Genomic DNA, 19384 nt, shown 5'->3' with positions numbered 1-19384 from the left:
ACGTACAAGGTAATTTAAATGAAATTATCAAACTCAGACATTTATCTATATTTTTTCTTTAAAGATGGTTTCACTAGTATGATATTACAGATATTTCATATATACATATAAATCTCAATGTCATTATCATAATCATATTTGATTATCCTTGATACTCCAAGCATTACTTTTACTGTGGTTAATAAGACATTATAACCTCTGAAATGAAAATGATGATATTTGATTTGCTAAGAGATGAATGTAAAAGAAATGGACAGGGAAAAGATTAATGGACATGAAAAAGATTAATCATTAATCTGTTTCATGTCCATTAATCTTTTCCGAGTGATGGTAATTTGATAAAGATTAATTTAATGGATATGGAAAAGATTAATGAATAAGGTAAATCCTGTCACGTCTTTCAGTTAACATTATGATAACCTACAGAACTCATTAACAATAGGCATTGTTTTTCGGACTGGCTTTAATTTTATTATATCATCAAGAGACTTGCATAAGACATTTGTCCATTCCCAAACTGTCAATTAAACTCTTTGCATGAATAAAATGTATATGTTTTAAGAATTAAAACTTTGAAGGCCAACTTGCCAACCAACAGACCCTTTTGGTAGTGGTTTTATAAGAATTTGTCACTTGATTTGTAATGCTATACCCCTAACCACTACTAGATCACCACAAGTTTGAAAATAGAATCAAACCTGTATTGTGGTGGTCAAAATTATAAAACAAAGTCCATTACTGCAAACTTGACCATTCTAATATTCTAGGGAATGGTGGCCATTCATAGGTTAAAACTGAACATTCAGCTGAAGATGAGTTGGGGTTTACTTTTGAATAAGTACAGTACTAACCTGCAGCGCTGCTAGCATATAACCAAATCACATGTACATACTGCAACATTCAGGCCATTCACAGGCTTAAGGCTGCATCAGGCAGGGCGATGCTGGAAACAGATAGTTAAACTACATTCAATTTAAATATAATTACAACTGGTGAAATCTTATCCTTTACAAGCCACAAGTCAAGGACTTTACCAAAGGGAAGTTGTCTTACAGGCATGACTCACAACCTGATCATCTTCAAAGTTAGAACTACCTGACCCTCATGTGAAATCAGGACTTTTCCATCTTAATTTAATGGCCTATTTAGACACAGGACATCATGCCAAACCATTGAAGTTTGAATCAGATACATGTATACATCAAAAGTTGAATTTCAAAATTTGGCTGGTGAATTGAACCTTTTTAAAAGTTTCTAAGACGTTTTTGTAATCTAGATTTGTCCTTATGAACAAATCAACACTGCAATCACACAGTACATGTGTTTAAGCTATAGAATTGTTTAAATATATATATAATGCATGCTGCCACATTGTACATGGCAACTAAATTTTTGATCCTATTTTTCTCTTATTTTAGTAATTGGTAATTATGTAATGATTCACAGCAAACTAGTTGTAAGAAATATCATTATCTAAATTTATTACCATCACAAAATTCTGCAATATTCAATGCCTACTGCATTGGCCGATTATGTATATAGTTTTTCTAAAGGCATTCAATATGTATTATACCAGACAGGTCATCCTAAGGTGACCTTAATTATACATGTAATTACATTTAATCATCAAAACATACAAAGCAAACAAAACCTTCTAATTAACACTATGTATAAGTCTATGCGTCACCTAGCTTTAAAGGACATTTCCATCTTAATTATAATCCTTCATTGTTATAATCTGTTATGCTTTAATAATTAAATATCAACTCACAATCAAAAACTAAGAATTTTTGTCTGCAGATCAAGACAAAGATCAATAATTATACAGGAAGAATTAAGTGTCTGCAACAGCAACTAAATATTAGAGCAGCCTCAGACTAAAAGTATGACACCACCGACTGTGAGTTAATGGTGAGTTAAGGGTGCATGAGTTAATCAAAGGACAATCAATAAAGTAAATTCTTTCATTAGCGTAACACATACAAGAAATTATTACCTCACCATACAAACAGAGATACCTATATATCAATATACAGACCAATTATAGATGTAATCAAGATCATGACTGGTGAAGATTGTTTAAATTCACTATCAGTTAATGCAACAGATTAATGGAATTTTCCTCTACCTCAGGCATGGGACAACCAAAACACAACCTGAAGATTAATTCATGAGTGCACTCAAGGCTGGTCAAGAGTTGGACATTCATGGGTTCCTCTGACAATAAGGGTTCTGATTTTGTTGCCACAATGACATCATGATCAGTGCCTGCAAAGTATAATGTAGGTAATATAATTGGTTTTCTCCCACTTACAAAAGAAAGGGATATGATAGGCTTATCTCTCAGAAAAAAATAAGCCATTTTTATTGCTACATGTAAAAGTTGATTATGTCATTGACAATTATTGTATGTGTCACATGACTTTATGACATACCGTATTCAACCCGATATTAAAAGTCTCCCCATCCCTATAAGCACCTCTCACTTTTTTAGGCTTCAATTTCATTTACTTGACAAATTAAATGCAAATTGAAAATGTCAAACTGTGTTGGTTCTCTACTGATATCTTTTTGCAAATTAATTCATGGCTTCAATACATTGCAGAATTTTATAAAAGGCTAGTCCAAATTTGTTTCCATTAACCACCCTCATATTTGCTTCAAGTTTTTAAGCGCCCTGGCCGCTTATTGGGTCGATAATGGTAGTATTATATAAAATGCAATTCTTTATCCCTACTTTTTGTTCAAAAGGTAAGCGCATGCTATCTTTCATACCACAAGAACTGACAGAGAATTCAGATTTTCTCCCACAGCTAGTAAAACTGGTGACATTCAAAAATCAGTGATTGTTGGCAGTAGGAATTCTGCATCGTTTGACTTATTAATTAGCTTTCACACATCTAGAGCTGTCAGCTGCCCACACTTAATAAAACAATGTTTGTATATGGTAACGTTTAGCACACAGCCTAGTCTTTCGTGATAGGGGAGATCATCTTTACATATTCCATGAGGCCAAAAGCAGATCTAGAAATGTTGCCATCAACACCATAGACTCAATGTCACATTAAATAGTGTAAAAGTTTAGTTTTGTAAACTTACTCTGGTATTACTTTCCGTGTACACTCGATGAATTAGCAACTGTGACTTAGGGAATCACTTTTAGAGATTTTCACACAGTTTTGCAAACTTCGTATCGGCCGCCATTTTGATTGAGGGGTCACGTGACAATAAATCTAAATTAAGTAACGTTTTAATCATGTGACCTACATTGTACGACCACTTGAAAATGGCGGACGTTTCAACGTCCTCTGAACTTCTATGGGATCATGCAGGCGAGGATTTAGAGGAAAACCCTTTAATTAATACCTACAGAACAGATTCCCCTGCTAGACGAAGGATTCACAGGTAAATCGAGTTTGTGGACTTACATAGATTGACGTTGATAAGCATGCAAATGAAAACAATTGGGACCGAACTGTTCCCGTTGTTTACAAATAAAAATGATTAGATCCTCTATGATGTGGTTCAAGCGTACTTGATGTGGTTCAAGCGTACTACTGGGCCGTTTTCGATCATACGGTTTGACTGAATGGACCTAGTTGTTCGTTTATTAATTAAAGACGCACCTAGGGATTTTACATTGTTTTCAGACGAGCCTAAGCAAAGCCCTCACAGGCCTGTATCAAAAATTGCAGGTCCGTCAAGATTTAAGTTAGGTACTGTATACTTGAAATAATTACTTTAACCAATGGTCGAACCGGTTGTTCCGAATAAACGAAAACGGCCTATACTCAAACGGATTATGTTGTATAAGTTAGGTGGGTACACGAGTTCACACCATGTTAGATAATCTATGAACAAATGTATTACATACAAATTAATTAATTTTGGCAGGAATTGGTTAATGAATGTGTATATGTTGTTATAAACAGTATACAGGTATAAGAGCTAACATGATCCTTTTCTGACTGGACTGATAGGAATTGTAGAAGTATAGGACATGTGTAACAGGAGAGGAGATATTGTAGTGGCCAGACTGGGATGAAAACCCGGGACCCTCAGAACACTATAGTGCTCTACCGACTGAGCTACTTGGTAACTGATGATCGACCCAGTCCAATCCCGCTACACTTCTCCCTCCTTTCTCGAAGTCTTCGCCCTCAAAGACATAGGAGACCCTTCCAAATACCTCCGCCATGGATTATGTAGTTGGGAGCCAATTCTGTAACATGTAAGGGGAAAATGTAGCTGCCAGGTCAGGATTTGAACCCGGGAAAAATATCTATATATTCTTTCATACCTACGGGTGTAATATTGGCTGATCTAGGGCAATACAATCATGTCGCCTGAGGCTGTATTGCATGGCTACTCATGCAATAAAGCCCCATGACGTCACGGCGTCAACAAAATTTCTATTTCCTCTGTAAAATTTTAACATTTTTTTCACAAAGTTGACTGGTTTTACTTTAAAAGATGTAAACAACGGAATTTGTGTTGAAAATATCACGTACATTTGTAATTTTCATGTATGGAAAATTGACTTTCAGTCATAGATTTCTTCGAATTTATTTCAAAATGGCGGGATATTATAGTTGTAAAATTGCAATAGAACGTCGAGGTATGAAAGAAAAATTACTCTTTCATAAGTGGGATATGAAGGATAGGGATATTCTACCTTCGGGATCACAAAATGTTGCAAAAACCCTCGGCAAGCCTTGGTGTTTACCACATTTTGTTACCTCGGGTAGAATATCCCTATCCTTCATATCCACATATGAAAGAGTCTTATAATATTGCACTTTTGGATTATTATAATTGACTAATAGTGCAATTCTGTATCCAGTTTAGTTTCAATCATGAATTATCAATCGTTACATACAGCTACCAGGGTTATTTATGGTCCAGGTGTTCCTTTCTGTTTATGAACGGATGAGTCGCACAGCGCAGATCACAAAGTGGGAGGACAGAATCTCAACATCACCTGGAAAATGGTCCAAAGATGCATTTATTCCAAAACAACACAAAATGGAAATGAATCCATCACATTGCAATTACATACTTTCGAAGGGTTGGACACAGAAAACAAAATGCGAAGCCAGTGTTTGATGGAGTGGGAACCTGGCTGGGAAACAAAAGGTGTTGGACCAAGAATTCACAACAGTACCCAAAAGGCTCTCGGTTGACAGCTCATCAATGGAATCGTTGTATTGTACAGGCTTTCCCAGCTTTACGAAACATTAGTACTGCAGACCAGTGGTATCGATTCTTTTGAGTTTTCTCCTCAAAAGCCACATTGAAATATTATTATAGAAAATCTATCAGATTCAGTGCTCGATCCTTCTGGAATATTGGAGGCAGAGATGCGACAGTGGAAAATATTTTGGAGGAAAATCAGAAAACACTTCTTCCATCTGCCTCCATTATGGCACTTTTGGATTATATAATTGACTAATAGTGCAATTCTGTATCCAGTTTAGTTTCAATCATGAATTATCAATCGTTACATACAGCTACCAGGGTTATTTATGGTCCAGGTGTTCCTTTCTGTTACAGGTATATCATATGCTTATTTATCAGTTATGATATAATGAAGTGAATCAAACTCACATGAGGACTATATAATTATCACGCATTTAGGATGTGATCGGCATATCATGTAATCTATATGGGCTGACTATATGTTTTTCCCTGATAAGATGCAGGTCAAGAAGTGATAGACTGATAACGGATAACTTATAAAGAAACTCCCCTAATTTAATGATTATATTTAGGTTTCAAAATTATGTTAGGCTTTAATATTCCGTAAGCGTATATAAAACAATATAAAGACATGTGAAAGCTGTACTTTAATTTCAGTAGTTAAAAATAAACTGATTGATGCATCAACAAGTTATAGTTATCGCCTATTGTCCAGGCAAATATTTGTTTTCAGGTTAATTATATCTTTATACATTGTCAGGGTTATTAATTCTGTATTTACATATTACAGAGTTATCTGCCCTTGTTGGTAGGAAGTGATTGTGGCATATTGTGTTTGCGAATGTAACATCATACTTTACAGAGAAAACAAGGTGAGTTTTTGGCTCACAAAATAATGATGTCACAATGGATACTTAATTACCCGTAAGGGAGGTAACTATTTAATATCCTAAGATGGGATACATTGTCAAGGTATTTAGTGGCATGGCAGGCCAAGTATACATTGTTAAAGTGGTTTTTTTTTTTAATTTTAGGCCCGAATTACTGGATAATGAACATGATGGCGTCCATCTGTCCTACTATCAAACAGTTAAACTACTGGAAAATCTCGAAGAGAGCAGTGAAACTCTGAAACAATATCTAGGTGATCTCAACAATACAACACAGAATCTGAGTGACAGGGTCAGTATTTCAGGATGGTCAAGGTCAAGGAAACATAATGTTCAAGGTTAAAGAAAAATTTTAAGATTATACTATATCAAGAAATATATGAAGATTTTAATGTAAATCATCAATCTGACTTGGTGATATAAAAGTTAGGTTATGCCAAAGTCAGTACCAGTATATTGACAAGATGTCAAGGTCAAGACACCATATACATGTACGTGTACAATTACTCTAAATGTGAAAATAATCATCAAATTCACAATTTTCAAAAAAATGTTTTGAAGATAAATCCCTAGTAATTTTTAGTGATTTTCAGATTTTAGCTCTAAAATTATGAAATATTATCATTGTACAAACACCTGATGTGTGATGATAATTCATGTTAAATTGAGTATAATTGTAATTTTAAGGGTACCACACAAGCCACCAACAACACGCTGAGAGCGCGGTTTTGTCGGAAATGTCTGAAGGGCCTCGAACAAACAACAGGAACAAAGACAATCATCTTTACTGTACTACTACAGGTATTTGAAAGGAACAATTCAGTGAAGTTAATTCTGCAGTATAACCACCAAGCAAAATGCTACATAAAATTAGTTATTCATTCCTAAAAACATCCACTGGATTGCCCGAATCAGATTCCTGTAAGGTATACCAAAGGAAATAAATAGCTACTTGGGATGCTCTTATATTAAGAAAAGTTATGTTTCAGACAGGATAATGCATCCAAAGAGGTAAATATGTTACCGTAAATAGTTTTAGACATCAGATGCTTACTCCACTGGTGCTGGTTCAGGTTGTCTATAAGAATTACCTAGTAGCTACCGCCAATTTATAATGGCGATTTATAATGGCGTCACGAACACAAGCATTTATATAATTACTGATCACTGATTTGCAGGCAGATTATAGTGATACCAACTGCACCATATGGACTGGTTTATTACCAATATAAACACAACATCAATCCACGCTCCGAGTACATTGTCCCTCTAACAACTATTAACCTTCAAAAAATCTTGCATTAATTGGAACTAATAGTCTGCTAAACCTGCTTATATTATTAGGCCTTAATTTATTATATTTAAAAAAAATGAATAAAAAAGCCTCATAAGATAGGTTTATTGGACTATGGAACTAAGTGGTTGTATTATAACCATGGTAACCGAGTCGTTAATATCACTAACCATGGTAACAAAGTAGTAATAATCTCATTAACCATGGTAACTGTCATAGAAGTTTATGTCACTAATTGAATGTCTTCGACCTATATCTACATTTATGTTTAATTACAGGGGTCAAAAAAATTGAAATCTTTATAAGACTTCAGAGGTATACAAAGGCCAAACAAAATGGCAAGAAATACAAGCCTCTTGGGCCTCTTGTTATTCACCAAATCTTTCAAACCATGAACTAACTTTAATGCTTGTTAAGACTTCACAACTATTACACATATAAAATATTTCATTTGTTGTTTTGTATTTTCAGGGAGTGAATTTACTCATCCAGACCATCATTGATATTTGGTCCAAAAAGGATGACGACAACGCTCTAATAGTGGTGAGTATGATACACTAATACAGTGTTTTTACACACACTAATAACCACAAATGTGTTACAGTGTGATACACATAAATTACAGTGTGATACACACTAATACAGTGTGATACACATTAATACAGTGTGATACACACTAATACAGTGTGATACACACTAATACAGTGTGATACACACTAATACAGTGTGATACACATTAATACAGTGTGTTACACACTAATACAGTGTGATACACACTAATACAGTGTGTTACACACTAATACAGTGTGATACACACTAATACAGTGTGTTACACACTAATACAGTGTGATACAAATTAATACAGTGTGATACACACTAATACAGTGTGTTACACACTAATACAGTGTGATACACACTAATACAGTGTGATTACACACTAATACAGTGTGTTACACACTAATACAGTGTGATACACATTAATACAGTGTGATACACACTAATACAGTGTGTTACACACTAATACAGTGTGATACACACTAATACAGTGTGTTACACATTAAAACAGTGTGATACACACTAATAATACAGTGTGATACACACTAATACAGTGTGATACACATTAATACAGTGTGATACACACTAATACAGTGTGATACACACTAATACAGTGTGTTACACACTAATACAGTGTGATACACACTAATACAGTGTGATACACACTAATACAGTGTGATACACATTAATACAGTGTGATACACACACTAATACAGTGTGTTACACACTAATACAGTGTGATACACACATAATACAGTGTGATACACACTAATACAGTGTGATACACATTAATAACAGTACAGTGTGTACACACTAATACAGTGTGATACACACTAATACAGTGTGATACACACTAATACAGTGTGTACACATTAATACAGTGTGTTACACACTAATACAGTGTGATACACACTAATACAGTGTGTTACACACTAATACAGTGTGATACACACTAATACAGTGTGATACACACTAATACAGTGTGATACACACTAATACAGTGTGTTACACACTAATACAGTGTGATACACACTAATACAGTGTGATACACACTAATACAGTGTGATACACACTAATACAGTGTGTTACACACTAATACAGTGTGTTACACACTAATACACAGTGTGATACACACTAATACACAGTGTGATACACACTAATACAGTGTGTTACACACTAATACAGTGTGATACACATTAATACAGTGTGTTACACACTAATACAGTGTGATACACACTAATACAGTGTGATACACATTAATTACAGATTGTGTGAAGTACACACTAATACAGTGTGATACACACATTAAACAGTGTGATACACATTAATACAGTGTGTTACACACTAAATACAGTGTGATTACACACTAATACAGTGTGTTATACACATTAATACAGTGTGATACACACTAATACAGTGTGATACACACTAATACAGTGTGATACACACTAATACAGTGTGAGATACACACTAATACAGTGTGATACACACTAATACAGTTGTGTTACACACTAATACAGTGTGATACACATTAATACAGTGTGATAATACATTAATACAGTGTGATTACACACTAATTACAGTGTGATACACACACTAATACAGTGTGTTACACACTAATACAGTGTGATACACACTAATACAGTGTGATACACACTAATACAGTGTGATACACATTAATACAGTGTGTTACACACTAATACAGTGTGATACACACTAATACAGTGTGATACACACTAATACAGTGTGATACACACTAATACAGTGTGATACACACTAATACAGTGTGATACACATTAATACAGTGTGATACACACTAATACAGTGTGATACACATTAATACAGTGTGATACACATTAATACAGTGTGATTACACACTAATACAGTGTGTTACACACTTAATACAGTAATATTACACACTAATACAGTGTGATACACACTAATACAGTGTGATACACACTAATACAGTGTGATACACACTAATACAGTGTGTTACACACTAATACAGTGTGATACACATTAATACAGTGTGTTACACACTAATACAGTGTGATACACATTAATACAGTGTGATACACACTAATACAGTGTGTTACACACTAATACAGTGTGATACACATTAATACAGTGTGATACACACTAATACAGTGTGTTACACACTAATACAGTGTGATACACACTAATACAGTGTGATACACACTAATACAGTGTGATACACACTAATACAGTGTGATACACACTAATACAGTGTGATACACACTAATACAGTGTGATACACACTAATACAGTGTGATACACACTAATACAGTGTGATACACACTAATACAGTGTGATACACATTAATACAGTGTGTTACACACTAATACAGTGTGATACACACTAATACAGTGTAAAGCACACTAATACAGTGTGATACACATCTAATACAGTGTGATACACATTAATACAGTGTGTTACACACTAATACAGTGTGATACACACTAATACAGTTTGATACACATAAATACAGTGTGATACACATTAATACAGTGTGATACACACTAATACAGTGTGAAGAATACACACTTAATACAGTGTGGATACACATTAATACAGTGTGATACACACTAATACAGTTGATACACACTAATACAGTGTGATACACACTAATACAGTGGTGATACACACTAATACAGTGTGTGAATACACAATAATACAGTGTGATACACACTTAATACAGTGTGTTACACACTTAATACAGTGTGTTACACACACTAATACAGTGTGTTACACACTAATACAGTGTGATACACATTAATACAGTGTGATACACATTAATACAGTGTGTTACACACTAATACAGTGTGATACACACTAATACAGTGTGATACACACTAATACAGTGTGATACACACTAATACAGTGTGATACACACTAATACAGTGTGATACACACTAATACAGTGTGTTACACACTAATACAGTGTGATTACACACTAATACAGTTGTTGTGTATACACACTAATACAGTGTGTTACACACTAAATACAGTGTGATACACACTAATACAGTGTGATACACAAATAATCACATGTGGTGGATACACATTAATACAGTGTGTTACACACTAATACAGTGTGATACACACTAATACAGTGTGTTACACACTAATACAGTGTGATACACACTAATACAGTGTGATACACATTAATACAGTGTGTTACACATTAATACAGTGTGATACACACTAATACAGTGTGATACACACTAATACAGTGTGATACACACTAATACAGTGTGATACACACTAATACAGTGTGATACACACTAATACAGTGTGATACACACTAATACAGTGTGATACACACTAATACAGTGTGTTACACATTAATACAGTGTGATACACATTAATACAGTGTGATACACACTAATACAGTGTGATACACATTAATACAGTGTGTTACACACTAATACAGTGTGTTACACACTAATACAGTGTGATACACACTAATACAGTGTGATACACACTAATACAGTGTGTTACACACTAATACAGTGTGATACACATTAATACAGTGTGTTACACACTAATACAGTGTGATACACACTAATACAGTGTGATACACACTAATACAGTGTGTTACACACTAATACAGTGTGATACACACTAATACAGTGTGATACACACTAATACAGTGTGATACACACTAATACAGTGTGTTACACACTAATACAGTGTGATACACACTAATACAGTGTGATACACACTAATACAGTGTGATACACACTAATACAGTGTGATACACACTAATACAGTGTGATACACACAATAATGTGTTACACAGTGGGTTATATACAAGGAGCAGATTTCATACACATTAATACAGTGTGATACACATCTAATACAGTGTGATACACACTAATACAGTGTGTTACACACTAATACAGTGTGATACACACTAATACAGTGTGTTACACACTAATACAGTGGTGATACACACTAAATACAGTGTGTTACACACTAATACAGTGTGTTACACATTAATACAGTGTATGCAAAGAGAAAATTATACACACTAATACAGTGTGTTACCACACATTATTACAGTGTGTTACACACTAATACAGTTGTACAGTGTGATACACACCTAATACAGTGTGTTACGCACACACTAATACAGTGTGATACACACTAATACAGTGTGTTAAATTTTATATCACACTAATACAGTGTGTGCTACAAGATAACAACCTAAAGTACAATGTGAAAATAATGTCTCTGACGTGGAGACTAATACAGTGGCCTCTCTCCTTTATGTTACATTAATACATACGGGCGTAGTGTGTTACACACTAATCACAGTGTGAGACACACTAATACAGTGTGTTACACTCTTAGATATTCTCTGACGAGTTAATACAGTTGTGAAAAGGGGAGTAACACATTCATACTTAAGTGTGGTAACGCTCAACACTAAATTTGGACAGTGTCTTTGTTACACATTAATGTTACAGTGTGTCAACATACACATTAATACCAGTGTGTTAACACGCTTTAAAGGTCATAATAACAGTGTGCTTAAATAGGCAGATCTCAACAATTGAAGTTACAGTGTAGCGTAAGTGACACACCACATGGGTAATTTTCTACCCCAGCAACCCACTGTCGCCAACAGCTGTTGTACCAGTGTTAGTGCCGTTCTCATTGAGAACTACAATAACTTCTAAACCTCTGATGTGATACAAATTGTTCATTAATAGGGCGGTGGAGTGTTAGGAATGTGGTCCTTGTACACACGGAGTCTCAATAACAGTTATTATCATCAAATTTAGTTCAGGTAACTAATTATCATCAATTTAGTTCAGGTAACTAAATCATCAAATTTAGTTCAGGTAACTAATTATCATCAAGTTTAGTTCAGGTAACTAATTATCATCAAATTTTAGTTCAGGTAACTAATTATCATCAAATTTAGTTCAGGTAACTAATTATCATCAAATTTAGTTCAGGTAACTAATTATCATCAAATTTAGTTCAGGTAACTAATTATCATCAAATTTAGTTCAGGTAACTAATTATCATCATGTTTAGTTCAGGTCACTAATTATCATCAAATTTAGTTCAGGTATCTAATTATCATCAAATTTAGTTCAGGTAACTAATTATCATCAAATTTAGTTCAGGTAACTAATTATCATCAAATTTAGTTCAGGTAACTAATTATCATCAAATTTAGTTCAGGTAACTAATTATCATCAAATTTAGTTCAGGTAACTAATTATCATCAAATTTAGTTCAGGTAACTAATTATCATCATGTTTAGTTCAGGTAACTAATTATCATCAAATTTAGTTCAGGTAACTAATTATCATCATGTTTAGTTCAGGTAACTAATTATCATCAAGTTTAGTTCAGGTAACTAATTATCATCAAGTTTAGTTCAGGTAACTAATTATCATCAAGTTTAGTTCAGGTAACTAATTATCATCATATTTAGTTCAGGTAACTAATTATCATCAAATTTAGTTCAGGTAACTAATTATCATCAAATTTAGTTCAGGTAACTAATTATCATCAAATTTAGTTCAGGTAACTAATTATCATCATCAATTTAGTTCAGGTAACTAATTATCATCAAATTTTAGTTCAGGTAATAAATTCTCATCATAATGTTTAGTTCAGGTAATAAATTCTCATCCTGTTTAGTTCAGGTAACTAATTATCATCCTGTTTAGTTCAGGTAATAAATTCTCATCCTGTTTAGTTCAGGTAATAAATTCTCATCCTGTTTAGTTCAGGTAATAAATTCTCATCCTGTTTAGTTCAGGTAATAAATTCTCATCCTGTTTAGTTCAGGTAATAAATTCTCATCCTGTTTAGTTCAGGTAATAAATTCTCATCCTGTTAGTTCAGGTAATAAATTCTCATCCTGTTAAGTTCGGGTAATAAATTCTCACCTGTTTAGTTCGGGTAATAAATTCTCATCCTGTTTAGTTCAGGTAATAAATTCTCATCCTGTTTAGTTCAGGTAATAAATTCTCATCCTGTTTAGTTCAGGTAATAAATTCTCATCCTGTTTAGTTCAGGTAATAAATTCTCATCCTGTTTAGTTCAGGTAATAAATTCTCATCCTGTTTAGTTCAGGTAATAAATTCTCATCCTGTTTAGTTAGGAAATATAGTCTCATCATCTTTAATTATTTTTTGCTTTGGATATTTCATCATTTTGAAACAGATCAGGAATTAACATATACACAAAGGTGTACAAAAACTGAAGGAAAAAAAATCGTAAAAATGCCTTTGCCATTTATGCTCAAATGCGAATTATAATCCAGATAATACAGTAGAGGTCTGATAAAGCAACTCTTGAAGGAATAATGCGGCCCCATGTATTATTGAATGCAAGATAATTTAGTGGTTAAGCACACAGAACAAGGATCAACTGCTTGCAATGATTCATGTAATTTCCGAATCATTTCTTTTACACAGACTAAATTTGAATTGTGACAATATGCTGTATCAGTACATGACACAAATAAAATGAGTGACCTTTTATTTCCAGTAAAGTTGGCACGACAACTGGTTGGAAGGAAAGTAAACGGCATTCTACTGGTCCAATCTTACTTTGCTGCCATTTTGTTGTTTGCAGGCCTTTACACCGTTACCAGTCGACTACAGGTAAGCTATGGGCATAGTTGTTTTATTCATCTTTAAGGGGACATGTAATGATGACCATCATGTTATACTTATAACTACCAGTTTCTTCTAGAAAAAGTCCTGAATTGAAAGTAAACACAGCTGTAGCCATTTCTAACATTCTGGTACAAGTTAACACAGACTGTAGCCATTTCTAACATCCTGGTACAAGAAAATACAGACTGTAGCCATTTCTAACATCCTGGTACAAGAAAATACAGACTGTAGCCATTTCTAACATCGATCCTGGTACAAGTTAACACAGACTGTAGCCATTTCTAACATCCTGGTACAAGAAAATACAGACTGTAGCCATTTCTAAAATCCTGGTACAAGAAAATACAGACTGTAGCCATTTCTAACATCGATCCTGGTATAAGAAAATACAGACTGTAGCCATTTCTAACATTCTGGTACAAGTAAACACAGACTGTAGCCATTTCTAACATCTTGGTACAAGTAAATACAGACTGTAGCCATTTCTAACATCCTGGTGTAGATTTTGTTTCAGTTCCTCCCGCTTTTGTCTCAGAAAACTTATAAAAAAACTGTTTTATAACAATATGTCTGTTAAAAGGAGCCAAGACCTATTTAAAAAGACAATATTATCAAAAGTTACTTTGGTGTAATAAAAGATTTATGAAATAAAATTATTGGGATTCACTATTGTTGCTAAACAATTATTGATAACAGTATATTTATATCTGATATTGATTGATTAATTTATTTCTAATATTGATTGATTTATTTATATCTAATATTGATTGATTTATTTATATCTAATATTGATTCATTTATTTATATCTAATATTGATACATTTATTTATATCTAATATTGATTCATTTATTTATATTTAATATTGATTCATTTATTTATATCTAATATTGATTCATTTATTTATATTTAATATTGATTCATTTATTTATATTTAATATTGATTCATTTATTTATATCTAATATTGATTGATAGCCGAAATCTTGGAAGGATATCCGGGAGTCGGTGGAAGAAGACCCAGGCCTCATCATCGCACTTTATACCAAATTTTTATATTTCTCAGTTTCAACGGCAACGTTATGTGGTAATTATTTATAAATACTTATCTTTATTTTATTTCAAAACATGAAATTCAGTATTAGTTTTAAACAGAGATTTAGATTTCAGCTTATATCAGTGAAAAATAATCTGGAGCATTTGGATTTAATCTGTATAGACTTATATACATTTTAGATCATGTTTTCAAAAGATTTTTCTACAAGTTTTGAGATTTAAAAAACATAATATTGAATATTGTAATAAAAATATTAAACTAACATTACTTAAATCTACTCAAATTAATAATTTTTCCTGTCTAACTTCAATGTTTCTGTTTCTCATTTTAGGATTTAATTCTACCTTATTATATAATGATATTTTTATGACTTTGGTCTAATTGTATGATCCTAAATTTTGTCACTACAGGAACAGCGAGTACGTCCCCATATGAGTGGTACAATTACATATTTGTGTCGCTACAGGTAAGGATTTTAGGTGTTGAAACTGTTGTGAATTGTCATATATGTATATAATTTTAAAGTATCTTAATAGAGTATTTTTTGAGAACATTTCAATAAAATCTTGAGGACAAAATTTCATTGAAATCAGTTATATAAAATACATATCAAAAATAGATATACCTGTTATATCCAATATTCTCTATGTAATTTTGTTTGAACTTTCCATTTTATGATGTTATAATGGATTCCTGTCCACCATAGCAGATAAACATGCCTCAGAAATTTATTCTAGTACCGTTTTCGACCCAATAAGCTCCTAGGGCGTTTCAAAATTGAGAAAGTGCTAATGAGACGAAAATATTGCAAATCTGTACAGGTTTTGGTCTTTATTTAAGCCTGAGCAATTGAAATCAAGCCCTCATAAATTGGGAGGGGCGCTTATAGGGACATGGGCGCTTATTGGGTCGAATACGGTAACATGTTTTACATTTAACATTTAGTGTGTAATGACATATGAAGTGACTTCAATTATTCAAGATGCATTAAAGGAAAATGAGAAGAATGCTAACTTTTCTTTTTGTAGTACACTGAATTCACAATATTACCAATAGATAAAGGTGGAAGTTTTTACATGGGGCTTCTTTTTGAATCTCTGGTTTTCATCATGACTCCGTTATTGAAGATTGAAGAAGTAAATTTTTCATGTGTATATATTTATTTGTTGTCATGTAAATGCAATACAGTAAAATGTAAATGAAAGAGAAGTAATATGATGATATTTCTGTCCATCAGATGTTGCTGAGTTTCATGTACTTTGCCTCCGTTCTCGGTCACGCTTTAACACCAGTGGCGACGGACACTTCTAAGCTTCGACGACTTCGGGTGATGTCAGACGGGAGACAAACTCCAGAGCCAGTATCGACCTGTATCAGGGCTACTCCTATACCAGCAAGTATGTTCTTACACCAGACTTCTTCAACAAGCATAGTGATCCAGTGTTAGTTCAGTATACTGAACCACTATACTGAACACTGTAGTTTATCTTTGAACTAAATATTGTAAGCGTATTTCTATCAGCAATTGGCTGGTCTGTAGTGTAGTGCTTAACCTACTTGCCATTCACTGAGCTGTCCGGGGTTCGATCACAGCCACGATATGAAAGTGAGAATATCAGAGGTTACCTGCCCAATCAAATGGATTTTCTTGCACTCAATCCTCTATTAAAGACAACTCACACGCTTAGGCCAGCAAAAGTGATTTGTATATAAGTTATATAACTTGTTTGGCAATCAATTAAATAAATTAAGTTAACTTTGTATTTATGTAAGCATATTCAAATTTTAGTACAAAATAAATTTTGAACAAGTTTGAATACAAACTTTCAGACGTTTCTAGTTTCATTAACAGTTGTCAAAATATTTATTTTACAGACTATGGAACTATAAATGACAGCTGATTGTCACAGATGTGGAATGGACATCTAATCTCCATGGCAACAGCAGAGGATGGTATTATTGATGTACTTACTCTCTGTAAAGCAGAAATAAGCTACATAGATATTTTATCTTCATGCCTTTGACAATCAGAAAATGGAGAAAATCTTACTTTTTTCGAAAGTAATTACTAAAAATTGCAACTGTTTAATATTAAGAATTCTAACCTGGACCTATATTTTAGTGGAATTTTTGTCTTGCACTTTTGGAAGTGAAGGTATATGATTATAATACTAGCTCAAGAAAATACAGTGTCTTCAGTGAAGACATGTACTGTATAACTATTTTACTTTGATTACGGGGCAGCGCTGGCCAAGAGCCCTCCACCTCTGGGTCATGAGTTTGAATCCCATGTGGGGTACCGGTAGTTGTCAGGTATTGACCGCTGGATGCTGGTATTTCTCCGGATACTCTGGTTTTCCTCCACCATTACACCTGGCACATCCTTACAGGATCCTGGCTGTTAAGAGTACGTAAAACTAAACTAAAAAAACATACATTAATCTCTGTCCCACATGATCTTTGCCTCACCTTTAACCTCTGACATAGGTCATTGCTGGTTATTTGCCCTTAAGTTCGATTGTCAAGGAAAATTATATCATTAGAGGTTGTGACCTATTTTGGATTAGACATAGGTATTGTTGATAAAGCAGAAGAGATGCTTTTGGAAGAATATTAATATCTTTGAATCCTGTTGTGTTTGCACCCAATCCTTAATTTTATATGGAGGCAAGGGATATCCATGTCTTACAAACATTTTAGTTTCCCATTAACAAGGATTCATTTCTATTCGGAGTGTATTATTATGTTCTGTCAGAATAAATAGTAATTTTAATGGCCCTTTATATATCTGATATTAACTTGTGTAACACTCTTTGTATTCAGTATAAAGTATTCCGATAAGTATTGTTGGTTTCAGACAAACGAGGTTTAAGAGTTTTTATTCTGGTAGGCAAAGTTTAATTTGAGATAGTATATTTTAGTAGGCAAGGTTTAATTCCGAGATATTCTATTTTGGTAGGCAAGGTTTAATTCCGAGATATTCTGTTTTGGTATGTGTCTTATTAGGTTTCAGAGAATTTGTTTTCTTAAGCAACATATAAAAGATACTCCACTGCCGACAGAGCATAAATGATACTCATCATTTGAACAATACATGTATATATATATATATATAGGATGTAATGATAAAAATAAGATCATATACGATTGTTTTAGGAGAAGATTTAGACATCATGATCAGATCTGTACAAATAAGCAATATCTTCTGACCATGGAACAACCATTTTTCTAGTCATCAGGGGTCATCAAGCCTCAGTTAAAATAAAATGTAGGTACATATATATAATGTTTTAACCTACCAGATGATCACAACGACAAGGGAGCTACATGTTTATCAGAGTTACTGCCCTTCATTTCACTCTGTTGGTTTGTTACAATGGTAGCATGCCCGACTGTGAGTATGATAATGGTCAGGTTTGACGATTATTTTAATTATAGCTAGGTTATGTGATAGCTGTTTCGAGTTTATGAGCTTCACAGTCAATGATTCTGTATGTTGTATTGATATTGTAAATATCAGAGAATCTCATGGTTAAGTGGTAACACAGTTATAGAGATGTTTGAATAGTAACACCTCTTTAAAACTCGGTGAAAAAAATGTTTATTTGGTATTAATGAACAGTGTATCTTTAAAACTCGATGAACAAAGTGTTCATTTGGTATTAATGAACAGGGTCTCTTTAAAAAGTGTTCATTTGGTATTAATGAACAGGGTCTCTTTA

At 33.4% G+C, this 19384-nt stretch overlaps 2 protein-coding genes across 2 annotated transcripts; both read left to right on the top strand.

Moving 5' to 3' along the window:
* Window positions 1–3280: 3280 nt before the first annotated feature.
* Window positions 3281–7944, top strand: LOC138314622 (uncharacterized). Its single transcript, XM_069255092.1, has 4 exons — window positions 3281–3405; window positions 6234–6381; window positions 6777–6890; window positions 7855–7944. Exons 1-4 carry the CDS (start codon window positions 3287–3289, stop codon window positions 7942–7944), a joined length of 471 nt encoding a protein of 156 aa, XP_069111193.1. The 5' UTR covers window positions 3281–3286.
* Window positions 7945–13281: 5337 nt separating this feature from the next.
* LOC138318743 (uncharacterized) lies at window positions 13282–19384 on the top strand. Its single transcript, XM_069261404.1, has 6 exons — window positions 13282–13303; window positions 14479–14594; window positions 15584–15692; window positions 16073–16128; window positions 16900–17059; window positions 17538–19384. Exons 1-6 carry the CDS (start codon window positions 13291–13293, stop codon window positions 17561–17563), a joined length of 480 nt encoding a protein of 159 aa, XP_069117505.1. The 5' UTR covers window positions 13282–13290; the 3' UTR covers window positions 17564–19384.

The sequence above is a fragment of the Argopecten irradians genome, chromosome 1 (genome assembly GCF_041381155.1).
Source record: "Argopecten irradians isolate NY chromosome 1, Ai_NY, whole genome shotgun sequence".
Classification (NCBI taxonomy): domain Eukaryota; kingdom Metazoa; phylum Mollusca; class Bivalvia; order Pectinida; family Pectinidae; genus Argopecten; species Argopecten irradians.
Note: the sequence above shows the minus strand (reverse complement) of the source record. Positions and strands in the feature narration are given on the sequence as shown.